Below are 14,622 nucleotides of genomic sequence, written 5' to 3'. Positions count from 1 at the left end.
TCAAAATGAAGTGTCACACACATGCTATTTATAGAGAATTCGTAGGACCTTAGTCCTTGTTCTTCAGTTGTCTAGGAGTCTTGGTAATTATGATCTTGTGGAGTCCCTATGTTACAAGTCTTGTAGAGTTTGGATCTACATGATGGACTAAATAAAAGTTTGAGATTAGATAAAATATTATCTAGGCTTTACAAGAGTTATGATCAGCTTCAAATACTACTTTGGATAAGGTAGAGTTCTTATCACCTGCATGCACTTTAGAGTTGGTGATGCCTAGGGTTTTACTAACCACAGGCTTCTGAGAGAAACCCTAGTCGCACAAGCGATGTGTGGTGGCTCGGATTTGGGCTGAATTTCTAGAAATATCCTTAGCATAGATATTACATTGGTTCCAATATCAGAAGTAGATGGCTAAGGCCACAAACTCAAACTCAACCACAAAAGAGTTTAAATTGAAGATGTATTCACATATTAATAAAACATATAACCATTCAAGCAATATTACTTATAGAGAGTAATACATTCTGCATTTTCTTCGGATAACAGTGGTGTTATTTTTTTTCCCCAACCCTAGATTATTCTTAATGTCGTGATGATGTTTCAAATTTCCCTTTATCTCAGACTTTTCCTTTCATGGTCTGGCACTTATACAGGAAGTCTCAGAATTGGTTTGTAAAGAAGCAATTTCAATTGTTTGTAGAGCCAACCATATGCAAGGTTATTCTGCCTAAAAAATGTTTGGTATAGGTTCGTTAAGTAAAACTTACCTTCTTCATAATATAAAATATCAGGATAAGAAATTCTAGTTCATGTGCTTTTACCAACAAAATTTATGAAAACCAATTTTTGTGTTAGCTAACCTTTTTGAAAGGGAGGTTTTGGATATTGCCTTCCCTAGTGTTCATTTGAAGGCACCTTTCCAAAGGAAATTGTCACTAAATTTTAAAGATAAGTTGATATACGTGCACAAAAAAAATTGAACCATATGATCATAACATGCCACTATGACCCGATCAACTGAGAATCCTAACCATTTTAAGCTTCTAGGTATTGATACAGGCCATACACAGCCGGCAACCGGATATAAATGAGTGGAATTAACTGGTCAAATAGGTTGAGCAGCATTAAGAATTTTAAAGATACGATCGTCTTCCTCTACCACTAATTTGTATTACAAATTATCTCTTAGTCTCTTTTAATAATAAATAATGACTTATTTTGGGTTGCTCATTACATCATTAGGTTTCTAGATAATCTTATTTTTCAATTTCGAGTATAATAGATGATGTAAATTATTGATAGCTTTCCTTTCCTGGTAGTCCAAGTTTCGTTCATGGGATCAAACGAGCTGAACTCCCTAAGATTGAAAAATGAACTAGGATTTTTTGTGTGGACTCCTTGATCAAGCTCTGTCAGAAAGCTTTTTACTAGAGGAAAAAAAACCCTCTCTGAAAGCAACGCACAACCTAACCCCTTCATTTCCAGTTAGCTTGGAGAACGGTTACATAGAACAGGAAACTGAAGGTAAAACCATGCGATATATGGTTGAAAGAAAGGACTACCAGGAAAGGAAAAAATATATTTCATGTTTCAAGTTTAAACATTAGTGTAAACACCAAATATGATAGAGAATATAAGACTGGAAAAAAGACCCAGAGAGTGGGAGATTCACAAGATATGACTTGTTCTCTGTTTGGAATTACTATGGAGGATGATGTTATGTTCCACTCCTGTCATTAATGTGACAAAACCCCTGGCCTGGCGCTATTAAGTTTGCCAACTGTGAGTGATGCAAATCTGTATCCTTGCTGCAGAGCTAAATGTTAATTCGTTGAAGGTTGCGGACCACAGATGACACCATTACCAACCATCTCATCTGTAAGTTCCTCCTATCATCAAGGCCCCAAGTCCAACAGAAGCGGAGGAAGGCACGGCATGCAATTTCAGTTTATTCAAGCTCCCTTGAGTTTCGAATGTGAAACATTCGAGAGCAAAAGGGCAGAAATTTGTGGACTGGTACAAGCTTGCATCTAGAACTTCAGAAAATCTATTCAAGGAGTGCAATGGTCTTTGAGGACCTGCCTGGCAAGATCTAAAGCACCACTTTGCTTGTAAATCAAGTGTAAATTGTATGCGGCCTCTCTGCGTAGATCACAATAACCTGGTTTCTGAATTTCTGCAATGCTTGAGTCTTCATTAGGAAGCTTTGGGATTGGGTAATCCTTCTCATGAATTGCTAGCACTTTCTCATAATATGACACAGCAATTGTAACGAGTCCAACATGATGACAAGCTCGGGCAATGTTATAAAGGGCTTCCTGCAAAACAGCATAGAAGTTTATTCAATGCAAAAGACCATTGAGTCCTTGAACTTTTACCCCAGATTCTCCATGGAAGACAATCCAAATTTTCTATATTTTATTAAGAAAACTTGGCTGTTTATCAAAACGGAAAAGAATAGCTTCTGTTTCATGTTTGACATTGACCAGCAAGTGAATTTGACAAGTTCTTCTTGAACCACCAATGGATGGGTGGATGTCACAATTCCATGAGCCACAGAAACAACATAACTGTTGTCCTAAAATAGATGACAGTAACTAAATCTAAAGCGTATATCCTCAAATGCAGGTAGCTCAAATTCCTAATTGATGGAACAAGGAGAGAAACGACATGATGGGCATCATATGCTGAAACCTCGTAACATGCAAGATGGCAAAATCTGGACATCAAATGGACCCAACAGACAAACGTAAAGGTCCCAAGATGGAGCAAAACCTAAAAAGATGGATTTCCAAATCTTGCTCTATTGACATGATTCATAAAGCCATCTTCTATTACATCAGCTCCAAACTTCATTTGCTTCCATATAGATCTTTTGACGACACACCAAGTAACGAGCTCATTGTTATTATGTGGAGTTAAGATGTTTCCATCTTCCACTCTTAAGGCTATCCCTTCCTAACCCCCCCCCCAAACCCCTTTTTACTTTCCCCATTTCTCCTTATCGCACCCCCTACAACCCTTCTTTCCCCCTTCTGAGGCTTTGGTAATAGATTTCTTATTCACTAAATAAAAAATTTAAAAAACAAGAGTAAAATAAAATAAAGGGATAATTACTGGTTGCCCCCCGTATTATAGCTTTATTACTAAAAGAACCCTACTCTTTATGAAATTACTGTTGCCCCCTTTAATTCTAACAGTGTTAAGCGACCGTTAAGGTTGAATGTTTAATGTCTATTTTGCCATTTTATAATTAAGAATGCCAAATAACATATTATCCTTATTTAGAAAAAAAAATCATATGAAATAATTTAGGGATAATTACTATTGCCCCCGACTGATTTATACTAATAAAACCCCTTCTTACAAAATTACTATTGCCCCCTTCCTTATACGGTGAGTAGCCGTAGTTTGAATATGTAATGTCCACTTTGTCCTCGTTAAAATTAAGAAATCAAAGCGATACTCCCCTTTTAAACCGTATGTCTTTTCCCTAACTTCTTTTTTGATTAAAATATTGGTTTCCCCTTCCTAACTTATTTTTTGATTAAGAATGGCAAATTCATTCGTTTGGTTCCCACCTTCTCCTCTAGCTCGTGGGGGAAACCATTTTTTTTTTTTGGGGGGGGGGGTGCTTTATATTGGAAACGCGACCTCCCCTGGGGTTTGCTTTCCGCTTCTCCCCCTTGCGCCACAATCTTGCCGGAGGGTTCGTGGTGTTTCGCCATTTGGTGTTCTATCTTCCCTCCTCTTCGGTTTCTTTTTTTATTCTTATTTTTCTTTATTTTGGTGTTTTTTTGGTAAGATTATGATTATTTTTTCTCTACAATTAATTGGGTATTTCTCTGACGGGTTGTGGTGTGGGTATTTGGGTTTTTTATGGAGTGCCACTCATCTCTCGGCTTCGTGGGGGCTGTTTATGCGTTGGTTGGTTAGTTTTTGTCGGGGGTCTTGTATTCGTGGGGGGCTGTATTTCCCAATATTAACATGTGTATTTTTATCATCTTGAATTAAAAAAATAAAGCACCCTATTGGTAGTAGGACTTCTTAAAATAGCTAACGTCAAATTAGACAATAAATAAATAATAATCTATTGGAAGTAGAAACTTCTTAAACTGATAACATTAAACTAGAAAGTAAGTAACAAAATTAAAAATAACACAAAAAATTAGGAATTACTATTTTTTTATTACCAAATTGAAAAGTACATATCGAAATTTGAAAATGACTATCCCTTGATTTTCTCTCTTTCTTTTGACTAGAAAAGAAGATTGTTTAATTAGGTTTAAGTTTTTCCTAATTACTCAGGATAGTAATGTAATTTAATATAAAGTCTAAATAAATAATATAAGACTATAGGGTTAATTTGGGATTTTTAAATAAATAAAATATGCCATATCATCATTTAACTAACGGAGTTTAACAGTAGGGGGACGATAGTAATTACAAGCAAAGTTGAAGGTTGAATTAGTAATTTCAAAAAGTACAGGGGATAAATTAGTAATTAAGCTATAGTACAGGGGGACAATAGTAATTATCCCTAAAATAAAATAAAGCAAAGGGATCAGAAGACCAGCACATACAGACACCAAAACAAAGCTTATATCTAATAGTAAAAGGCCAACTAGGTATTTTAACTGCATCAGAGGCTGTTTATTGACTCAAACCAGTAGAGAAACCTAACCATTGTGCCAAAGTCTGCTCTCTTTTATGAAAACTAAGACAAGAATAAATAGTACAAAAAAAGCAACATTCAAAAAGAATCATTAGAAAAAGAAAAACTATGCAGGACAATCTGTAAAATCACAGTAGATGTGGAATTTCAAATTTCACAAATGGAAGCATGAATCCAGTAATTTGCAAAATCTAACAGAGTCAGAACCTGGCTGTTTTTGCAAATCCGCAGGTTGTTATAGAGAAATGCGAAGCCTTGTGCAAGACAATGGTGCTTGTTCTGGAGTCTTAATCCAAGGGCTAAGTTGATTAGAGAGGAACCTACAACAAAAGGAGCCAAGGTTAGTTATACTGCTTGAGGTGAAGTAGATCAAAGAAATCACTGTCATTCTCTACCGAAAGGAGATGAAGAACACGCATATCATACCTACACATAGATTTATCAAGGGATTGTCTGGCTGCAGTTTATATGCCTGTAAATATTCCCTTGTGGCAGCTTGATGCTGACTAATCATCGTAAACTGGTGCCCAGAAATGAGAATAGCTGGTACACTATCAGCATATGTGCAACGCATAGAGTACAAGAATCTTGAATGCTTCGATAGCCGGTGTCCTAATCTGGAACACAATTTTTTCCTAAGCAAAATCCATATGTAAATAACATAACCATAATCTCAATTGATAACTATACTTGTTAACACTTACAAAAGCCATAATATAAACAACTATTACTCACAATCTCTTAACGGTAGCTATACTAGTGAGACTTTATCAGACACTATACAAAAACAAGGGAGGGAAGTGGAAACACGTAGATGATGAGGTTTTCAACTGAAGTCTGGATTAACATTATTTTTTCCGGACGTATTTTAAATTATTTTCTTCTTGATGATCAGTTGTTTGGTCTAGTGCTCTTAAGTTACAATCAAATTTATCGGCAACTCACAACCAAAACATAAACAATCCAAAGATTGCTTCAGCAGCACCTCCTTTGCAGGCAGAAATCCTGGCCAGGAAAGATCAAATGACAGAACCTATTTCAATAGAGGCTTAAGCCCAACTATATCAACCAGATTCAGTCTTATCAGTGAGGATAAGATATCTAGGTCCTAGCTTAAACTAATCATACACGATTATAATCTGGTATAGTATCATCTGGAACAAGAGATGGAAAACAAACAGTTTCAGTTGCTGAAATGAGGATATGATAGCTAGCTTAGACTACTCCTGTCAACACAACAACAGTGTCCAGCTGGTACAAGAGATGGAAACAGTAATAACTGATTTGGTACAAAGATCAAGTCCAGGCCTTGTGATGTCCAACAAGGGCTCCAGAATGGGGCTAAGTCAAATAGAAAGAAGCACAAGTAGGAGCAAATCGACAAATCAGAAAGTAGGGCGCTGAGTCCAGGAGCCAAACCAGCCAGTAGGTTGGGCCCGGACATAGACCAAGTGGAGCTCGGAATGCATCAGGCCTGTACTCCAAAACTCAGACAATCATGATGGCTGAGAAAGATATGAAGGTAGAATAAAAAATAGAACACCACGAGATCTTGCAAACCAGTGGGAGTCTGGACTTCAAAATGTTGGGACGAGTGTAGCCCTGGGTGTTCTGGTTCAACCTGACAAACCTCTGCTGGATCTCTGAAGTGGTTACCCAAGTAGAGATAGTAGAAGCTGCAGGAGCAAGCAATGTAGCACAGCAAAGCCACATGGATATTCAATGCTTCCTTTTGTAGGAAGAGAAACAGTAGTCTTTGAAGTTAGACTATGACATATGCCTTCAAGAAGTCTTCACAGCATTTGCAGCAGTCAAAGAACAGCAGCAAAAAGAAGGGGAGATCACACAGGGCAGGATGGGAGGATATAAGAATATAGAAAAGCGAAGACAGGGTTTGGGCTCTCCAAGCCCTTCAACCTCATAATGTTACAATAAACTTTTGCACAAAAGCAATCCATTTAACTTCATTTATTGTGGGGTAGATTCTAAAGGACCTATACATATAGAGAGAATTTAATCCTTACTTCTTTTACACCTAATCATGGTTCTAATGGAGGATCCGTTTTATGTGTTGGCCGTAGAGGTGACTTTGGTAAACTTGTATTACTGCTGGTTCACATATTTCTTCAGATACTTTGAGAATGGTGAAACCACCATCTTCGTGCCAAACAGTTGGACATACCCAATAACTTTCCTAGAAACTTCACGATAAGCCAACTCTGTAGCTGCCTCTGATTCAACTACTGCTACTTCATCGACAGTCTAAGAGTAAGACTGCAAAGATGTTTGATGAGAATTACATGCATAGTCCAAGATTAAGACTGCGAAGATGTTTGACGAGGATTACATGCATTTTGGTCAGGTCAATGCTTCTCGGTTATCACTTACCATAGCCCTCCACTGCCACTTTTGTGCAAATAGGTTATGCCTGCGTGTATCTTACATCGGCTTCTTGTCCTTGAAGCATTGATTCAAATGCTCTTGACAATGAGTCAATGATTTAGGTCTTACGCAAGATTGTCAAACAACAAAGTGACCAAGGCGATGGAGGGCTTCCAAGGCACTAAAGCGATAAAGTGTCAATAAATCGATGACTAAGCGGTCAAAGTGTCAATAAATCGAGGACTAAGCAGTCAAAGTGTTCTAGTGTTAATTTTTTTTATATTTGATTCAAATATCAAAAGTTACATAAAATTCTTAGCATTTAGGCATGAAACATTTTGGAAACTTAATGAAAAGTTCATTCATATAATCAGTATATAAGATTGGAAAATGTAACATAGTTATTAAGCTCAAATATAACGACATCAAAGTCACAAATCAAACTTCAAAGTTTAACAACAAAAATACCAAAACAACTAAACAACCCTACTGGGAGACAAAAAATAACTCAAAACACCAACTGAGTAAATAACTTAGGCATTATGCATTCACTTCCAGTTGATAACCAAGAAAAGTAACATAATAAAAAAATAAAAACCCAATATCAAAATCTCATAGAAGAAATGCTACTTCAGAATCATAGAGATGTGATATTGGGCTTACTGTTGGTAACCAAAGATGTGATATACTGATATTGGGTTTACTATAGAAGTATTATTTCAAAATCTCAAAGAAGAAAACAGAAAAGGGGGGAAATTAAATTAAAAATTAAAAAAAAAAGTAAAAGCCAATAAAGTGGCGACCGAGAGACCAAAACGTCTGCTCAGACGCTTTAAGCGACAAACATGGTTATCAAAGCGTCCGCCTAGGCGGCAAAGCCGTTTTTGAACCGCTTAAATTGTGACCGCTTAACTAACGGGCTGATTTCTTGCCGCTTTTTTGCTTAGGCACTACCGCTTTGCTGCCTTTTACGCCATATTACCGCTAGATGCTAAAGCAGCCTTTTTTTTACATTTTGTAATTTGTGCATATTTTTTTTTATCATAATTTATTCTACAATGCCGTATATAAATTACTATTTTCATTTCCATTTTTCACATTGATTACTGATTCAGTGCATACTACATAATTATTGTTATGAATCTTATGATGCTTGATGAGATGAAGTTATGTTTTATTATTTTTTTTGATAATTTTTGATAATTGTGATTCTTGAATGTTTTTTTATTTTTATTTTTATGAATGTGATTGTTGAATGTTTGTTTAGTAATTTAGTTTATTATAAAAAGTATTTGTATTTAAAAGTAGTTATATTAAAATATTGATTAAACCGCTTTGGTCGCTTTATTGCCGCTTAATTGCCTAATCGCCAAGACAAAACCCCAGTCACTTTGCTGCTTTAATAACCATGGCGACAAAGCAACTACTTTATTGACTTCAAAAAAATCGACGGTCACTGTGACTTGGCAAGGACCGCCCGGACGCTTAAGCGACGCCTTGACAACTATGGTCCTCTCAAGCATGGTGGGAGATCTCGCGAGATATCTCGTTTTTCCACCTTCGCGAGACGAGATGGAGGTCGAGATCTGCGAGTTGGGATATCTCGCTCGAGATCTCGCCATATCTCGCTATATCTCGCCATCTCGCCATATCTCGCCCTGGATCTCGCTGGAACTCCCAATTTTTGCTTTTTTTTTTTTTGTGGATTTTGGCTGAATTTTCACTTGCAACTACTCTTAACACATCTACAACAAGGAAGATCAATCATTCTCTACTTGTCTTATGAATTTATGATTTAATGACTTATATAGAACTTCTAATGGTTGTATAATTATTTTATTCTTGAAAATTGAGATTATAATACTCATATGAATGGAATTTTGATAACATTGAAGTTAGTTGATGCATTTGATATACTTGCTTTTCATTTATATGCTTTAAAGGTTCTATATTACATGTTGTATAATATTGCATTCCCTAATCCTACTACATTTCGGTTTCACACTATGGGTAGAATTAGAAATCATACATAGGATTGTTTATGACAAATCCAAGGCCACCAACGTGTTCAAAAGGCCTTAATTAAGCTAAATACCAAGTTTGTATATCTCGACCGAGATCTCTATTTTTCAAGGTGGCGAGATCTCTCTCGAGAGCGAGATCTTCTACCATGCTCTCAAGTACCCTTTTTTTTGGCTCTTTCACTTCGAATGTTCCCTTAGCCAACAGCTCCTATGCCAAAGTTAAGGGCATAAGCACCATCCATCTTACCCCTTTATAGTCATTGTAATCAGTTCTTTCTTTACCTACGTTTCCCTTTAATGAAAAATTCAGTGCTACTTACAGTTGTTATGTCATGTTCTTCTCTGTCTTTTGTCTCTTTTAGGACCTTATGATGAAGAGCATGATTGGTAGAGGACAGGAGTCTAAGGGGTTGTAACCACTCAAGGACCAGTCTTTTCTGGCATGTTCCAACGTATTAGTGCACCCACCAAATCCTCTGTTGATTGGGTCATCCTTCATTGCAGAGTTTGAAGCTATTAGATTATCATTTTCATTCTCTTTTTAATTCCTCACATTAGTCATGTCAGTTTGGGAACCTACATCAGGTGAGCCATCCGCCTCATGTTAGTAGACGGTATGACCGACCCTCTTATTATTTAGTTCATTCATGTGTGCTCTCCAAGTCCTGTTACTATTCTAACGTGTGGTGTCCAAGTCAGATTTGGTGCATAAATCTTGCTTCTAAAAGCATAAATTTCTAGTTTTACTTTGAAAAACAACATAAACAAAACATGTTTACCAACAATTTTCAAGCTATATCTGTTTTTCAAAGCAACACCAGAAACTGCTTCTCGGAATTACTAAATGGACCATAGTTCCTAATTTTAGTTCCTATGTAATTACTACAAAGACACAATCCTAAATAAAGAAGTAACTATTCTGAAATTAGTAGTCTCATTTTCTTGTGAAGCTTTAGCCAAGCTACAAATAGACTTTTTAATTGCAATGTAAAAAATATAATAATAATAATAATAATAATAATAATAATAATAATAATAATAATAATAATAAAATCAGAAGGAATTAAATTTAAAAACCATGTTTTCATTGCTTGTGGAAGAATCCATGTTCGACAGCTGAACTAGCATATTCCCCTAACCCATCCCCCCCCCCCAAAAAAAAGAACTTCTCTTTCTTTTCTATCTTGTCTTTTTCCCCTATCATTCCCTACATTGCTTGATATTCCTTGTTTCTGCCACTGTTTGTGTTTGCCACAATTCATTAAGAACTCAAACAGAAGATTAGACTCTATTCTCAGTTTATTTCAAAAGCCAGCTATTGCTATTACCCCACAATTAAAGGCTATTGTTGTTCCTATGATTCGGCCTTGCTATTGCAACTTGTGAAGATCATAACTCAGCAACGACTGATCTGAAATGGTTTGAGTTTTCATGGGCTGATCCCTGTCAAGGAGACCCACACTCAATCCCTAGTTTGATTTCCCAAGACACACTGGCTACAGATATGCCCTAACCTTCTAATTTTGACTCCAAATCATATCTCAGCAAACAGCCATCACAACAGGCAGAAATTTAGAGTGCAAGACATACCAAGTCCTACTCCAATCAATCCAACTTTGACACCAAACTGCTGGCTGAATATGCTTTGCTTCCATGCCATTCTATTTTAGCGTTCACCTTGTAATTCTGATTTGCTTCTGATTTGATGGCCTGCTGAAACTTAATGATCCTACTATGAAGTGAACCTCTTCTACATTACATGTAACCAGCTGCCAAATACTAGATTCTCACAACATTCTGGGTTACCATCAGACCATGGTTATCCAAATTTACTAAAATATTGCCACTAAAAAATGCAACCATAAGTTTATACACCTAATGAAGCAAGAAGGATCCCAGAAGAATGCTGTATGGTAGGATAATACCTCAAAATCACTTTGTAGTAGCAGTTCCAGGCTGCAATACTGTATGGATGTTGTTGAACAATGTGTCGGGCACAATCATAACCACCTCTTGGATCGGTGGTGTTATATGCTATTTCTGAAGACACAAATATTATAGCATGATCAGTGAATATCACATGTTTTCATGGATATCCAATAAAATCTCTTCTCAAAATGAAAGATTTCAAGTGAAAACAACAAACATAAGATGCTGTGTATTACTCAATGCAGTTCAATACCAAGAGGACAAATACAGAAAGACAAACTGTAATATTCATGACTTACGAGCCCCAAGGGACCGAAGCTCCTCTTTCTTCTCAACAGACAGGGTACTGCATGCTAATCTTAGAGAGTGATTTATGATCTCCAGTGCCTCCCAGTACATTCGCAATGAAGACAGTGCCCTGCATAACTATGGATAGCAAACAACAATGGAGGTGTCAAACAAACGAAATTAACCGGTTGTATCAATTTATGGAGAAGACTATGACCAGCTCAGGTAAGTTAAACTATCAAATCATACCATTAACTAATTTAAGATGATAGAAAGCAAGCAATAAAGACAGCATAAAACAACCATCAAAAAAAGATAAAATAAAAAGTAGTAACAAAGAAAAGGGTAGGACAACGACATCTAAAATAAGCTGATAATGCTCATCATCCTTTAGAAGGTTGGGCAGTGGTGGCTCTCTTGCTATTTCCTGAAAAAATTGAAGAAAACCACTTGGTGTCAAAATAAGATTTGAGAACTTATTACAGAAACCAAAAATATCAATTCACATAAACCATAACAAATTACCTTAGGCTCAGTTTCTGAATCATCACTTTGCCAATCAAGCCCAGCAGCCAAGGCTGCAGCTTTCTTTTTTTCTTTCAAAGCAGCCTTCTTTTGAAGTGACTTCTTAGCTCTTGCAGCTCTTGACCTATCAAGCAAACAGATGAGAAATTAAAAGCAGAGATGTCAAAAACGAAAATAACATTGGGATAAACCTTACAGTACAACTTTTGATATGTTTAAGATTGAACCATCACGAGGATCACACCCCTCAGAGGTTAATTAGAGAAGCGAGGAAAACAGTCATCCAGAAATTTTTGTGCGATACATTACAAACATCGTCGATAACTAATGCTTTCAGATAAATGAATCGAAGGCATATCTCAAGGCAACATACTATCAAGCCACAAGAGATACAAACAGGAAACGCTCTGAAGTGTAAACAACTCCGGACCAAAAAAAGGCTTCAACAGGCACAGGTCCTACCATTCTACAGACATCGCCTAACCTAAACCTTTAGCTTCAAGCTGAAGTAAATAGATTATGGGTGAAATACGGACTACAACATCTCAATGGCCAAACAGTCCAACTAATCAAGTACTACCTGCTGCAATAAGCACACGTCCAACTACCATATATCATAGGGAATAGCAACAAATGGCCAATAAAGGAGAAGGGCCAAGCTATGGGACGGCTAAAATTTGAACACAGCTCAATCCCCTCCTGGTTATTGCTCTCAGCTCAATCCCCTCTCCTGGTTATTGCTCTGCCAATCACAACTGGAATCCTCAGGTCGCTGCACAGGCGAAAAACCAATTGCTACCATTGGTCATTGCAAAATTATGGACCAGGCAAGTTGTTGTTTCCTAGTCTTCCTCCTTCCATTCTGCAGGCTTCCTCTTCTGTTCCCTGAGGGCTGTAGCTGGTTTTGTTGTATTTGTTTTCCTTTTCAACTCCTTAGGGCCCCCAATCTCTCCTTTTTCTTTGTTACTGAATTAGTGAATTCTATTCACCCTTTTTCACTCGGATTTTAGAATTTAAATTTCAATAATATATATATATATATCAAAAGGGGGGGAGGGGGAAACTATCTGATGAAAATTAGTCATCCCCAAGAAAGTTCTGATTTATTTGGTAAGGGTTTTAGTAGGGATTTCTCTGTTTCCTCAACCATTGGCTTCTTCTTCAAATAAATTAGAACCAGCTTATCAACCCAAACATCTCTGCAATTTTTTTGTTGTGTTTGTTGCTGTGTGTGTAAGTTAACAGAAACCATAAATACAAAACAAAAGAAATGAAAATTAGAACCAACTCCAGGGCTCTGACTATGCCATTTTAATTTTTATTGACAACATACATCATGTTTGAGTTTAAATAGACCAAACATAAGGAAAGAAGAAACACAAGGGAGGGGGGGTGGAACGATCCAGAAGTCCAGGCCCAAATAAAATAAAGTGAAACTAGTACATTACTACTTACAAATCTGATGCAGCTGCATTTGGTCTAAACCCATGAAATACAGCATCAGCTTGATCATCGCCTTGTCCTTTTTTGAGTCTCTCACGCAAAACACTTCTCGAGAGCCTTCTAATAAATTTCCTATTTTTAACCTATCAATGGAGATAATGAGATAAAAACAAAGCACAAAAATATTCTGAAAACACAACTATCAATAAAGCAGTTTTAAAATGCAGAAGGCATTCTTAACCGAATATGAGAACTTTGCTTGGATATATATTAAGCTTAAGAACATTCTTAATTTTAAGATGAGCTTAGGAGACCACAGCCTGCTGTCAATGTAGAGTAGTTGCAGATAAATGTTTCAGAATTGAAGCAACAGGTAGAGAACCTTAAAACAAATCCTCATATATAGCATGATCAATTTCATGCATAGGCCAGAACAGGATGATATTTTTCCTTTTACATTTGTTTAGCACAGCAGTTTAGTGTTTTTTACTCTTCTTCCCATTCTCCATTTTTTGTCTCTTCTATCAAAGACTAGGCGAAAAAGAAACATCAACCATGGAATTAAATATTTCTACCCAACATATGCTCAACAAAAAACATGGTTCATGGTTTCAAACACAAAAATGCAGAAAGAGTGTAGTCTAGTCTCTAACAAAACTATCCTATATTACCTTTTGGTTCGTGGTTTCAATAAACAATGTTTCACGAACAGCAGAAAATATTGTATCAACAAACTCTTTACGCATCCCTTTGGAATGATAAATTTGACCTAGTAGTTTTTTTATTTTCCAATTGAACCACCACTGTGTAGATTGTATAGAACTCTTGTCCACTGTTGACTCTGCAAAATTAAGCTGCAAAAAATCAAGAGAAACAGAAGGGGCACCAAAGAAAGAAAAAAAAAGATGCGCTTGTTCAGGTATACAAAAGAAACGAACATCACAAAGTAAAAAAGAAGCTAGAATGGAACAAATACACAATGTATTATCACTTGTCAAGTCAAAGTTACCTGAACTTTTTGGTGGAGAAAGCAATTCAATGGCTTCATCTTCTTTTTCTTCTTCAAGAAGAAGGGAAGCTAACGTTAGGCGAGCATTAACATTGCCCTCCATAGAGTTCAGACCTGGAAAGGAAGTAGAGGTCGGTGACAGACACAGGATATTTAGTTTTGGAACATAGAAGAGAAGGTAAAATTGAAACTTTAATCAGCTTAATCCAAGAACAGCTTAAATGATAAAAGACTTCAACCAATATATTGTAAACTTGTATTAATTTTACTTCCTCCTCAAAATTTCAGATATTTAAGCATTAGAGTAAGTTTATCAGAGATGAACGAGGCAATAAGTCTACAATCTT

General features: G+C 36.5%; 1 protein-coding gene across 1 annotated transcript in view; it reads right to left on the bottom strand.

Moving 5' to 3' along the window:
* Window positions 1–1,503: 1,503 nt before the first annotated feature.
* Window positions 1,504–14,622, bottom strand: part of LOC149026921 (tetratricopeptide repeat (TPR)-containing protein) — a 38,382-nt gene continuing 25,263 nt past the window's right edge. Inside the window, 10 exon segments of the mRNA XM_089157348.1 lie at window positions 1,504–2,318; window positions 4,883–4,995; window positions 5,102–5,292; window positions 11,007–11,121; window positions 11,310–11,436; window positions 11,657–11,725; window positions 11,824–11,947; window positions 13,279–13,409; window positions 13,938–14,107; window positions 14,276–14,389. Coding sequence (XP_089013474.1) covers window positions 2,052–2,318; window positions 4,883–4,995; window positions 5,102–5,292; window positions 11,007–11,121; window positions 11,310–11,436; window positions 11,657–11,725; window positions 11,824–11,947; window positions 13,279–13,409; window positions 13,938–14,107; window positions 14,276–14,389 — 1,421 coding nt within the window. The 3' untranslated portion in view covers window positions 1,504–2,051.

This window comes from Hakea prostrata, chromosome 1 (assembly GCF_041222555.1).
Source record: "Hakea prostrata isolate BN-2017 chromosome 1, UWA_Hpros_2, whole genome shotgun sequence".
Classification (NCBI taxonomy): Eukaryota; Viridiplantae; Streptophyta; class Magnoliopsida; order Proteales; family Proteaceae; genus Hakea; species Hakea prostrata.
Note: the sequence above shows the minus strand (reverse complement) of the source record. Positions and strands in the feature narration are given on the sequence as shown.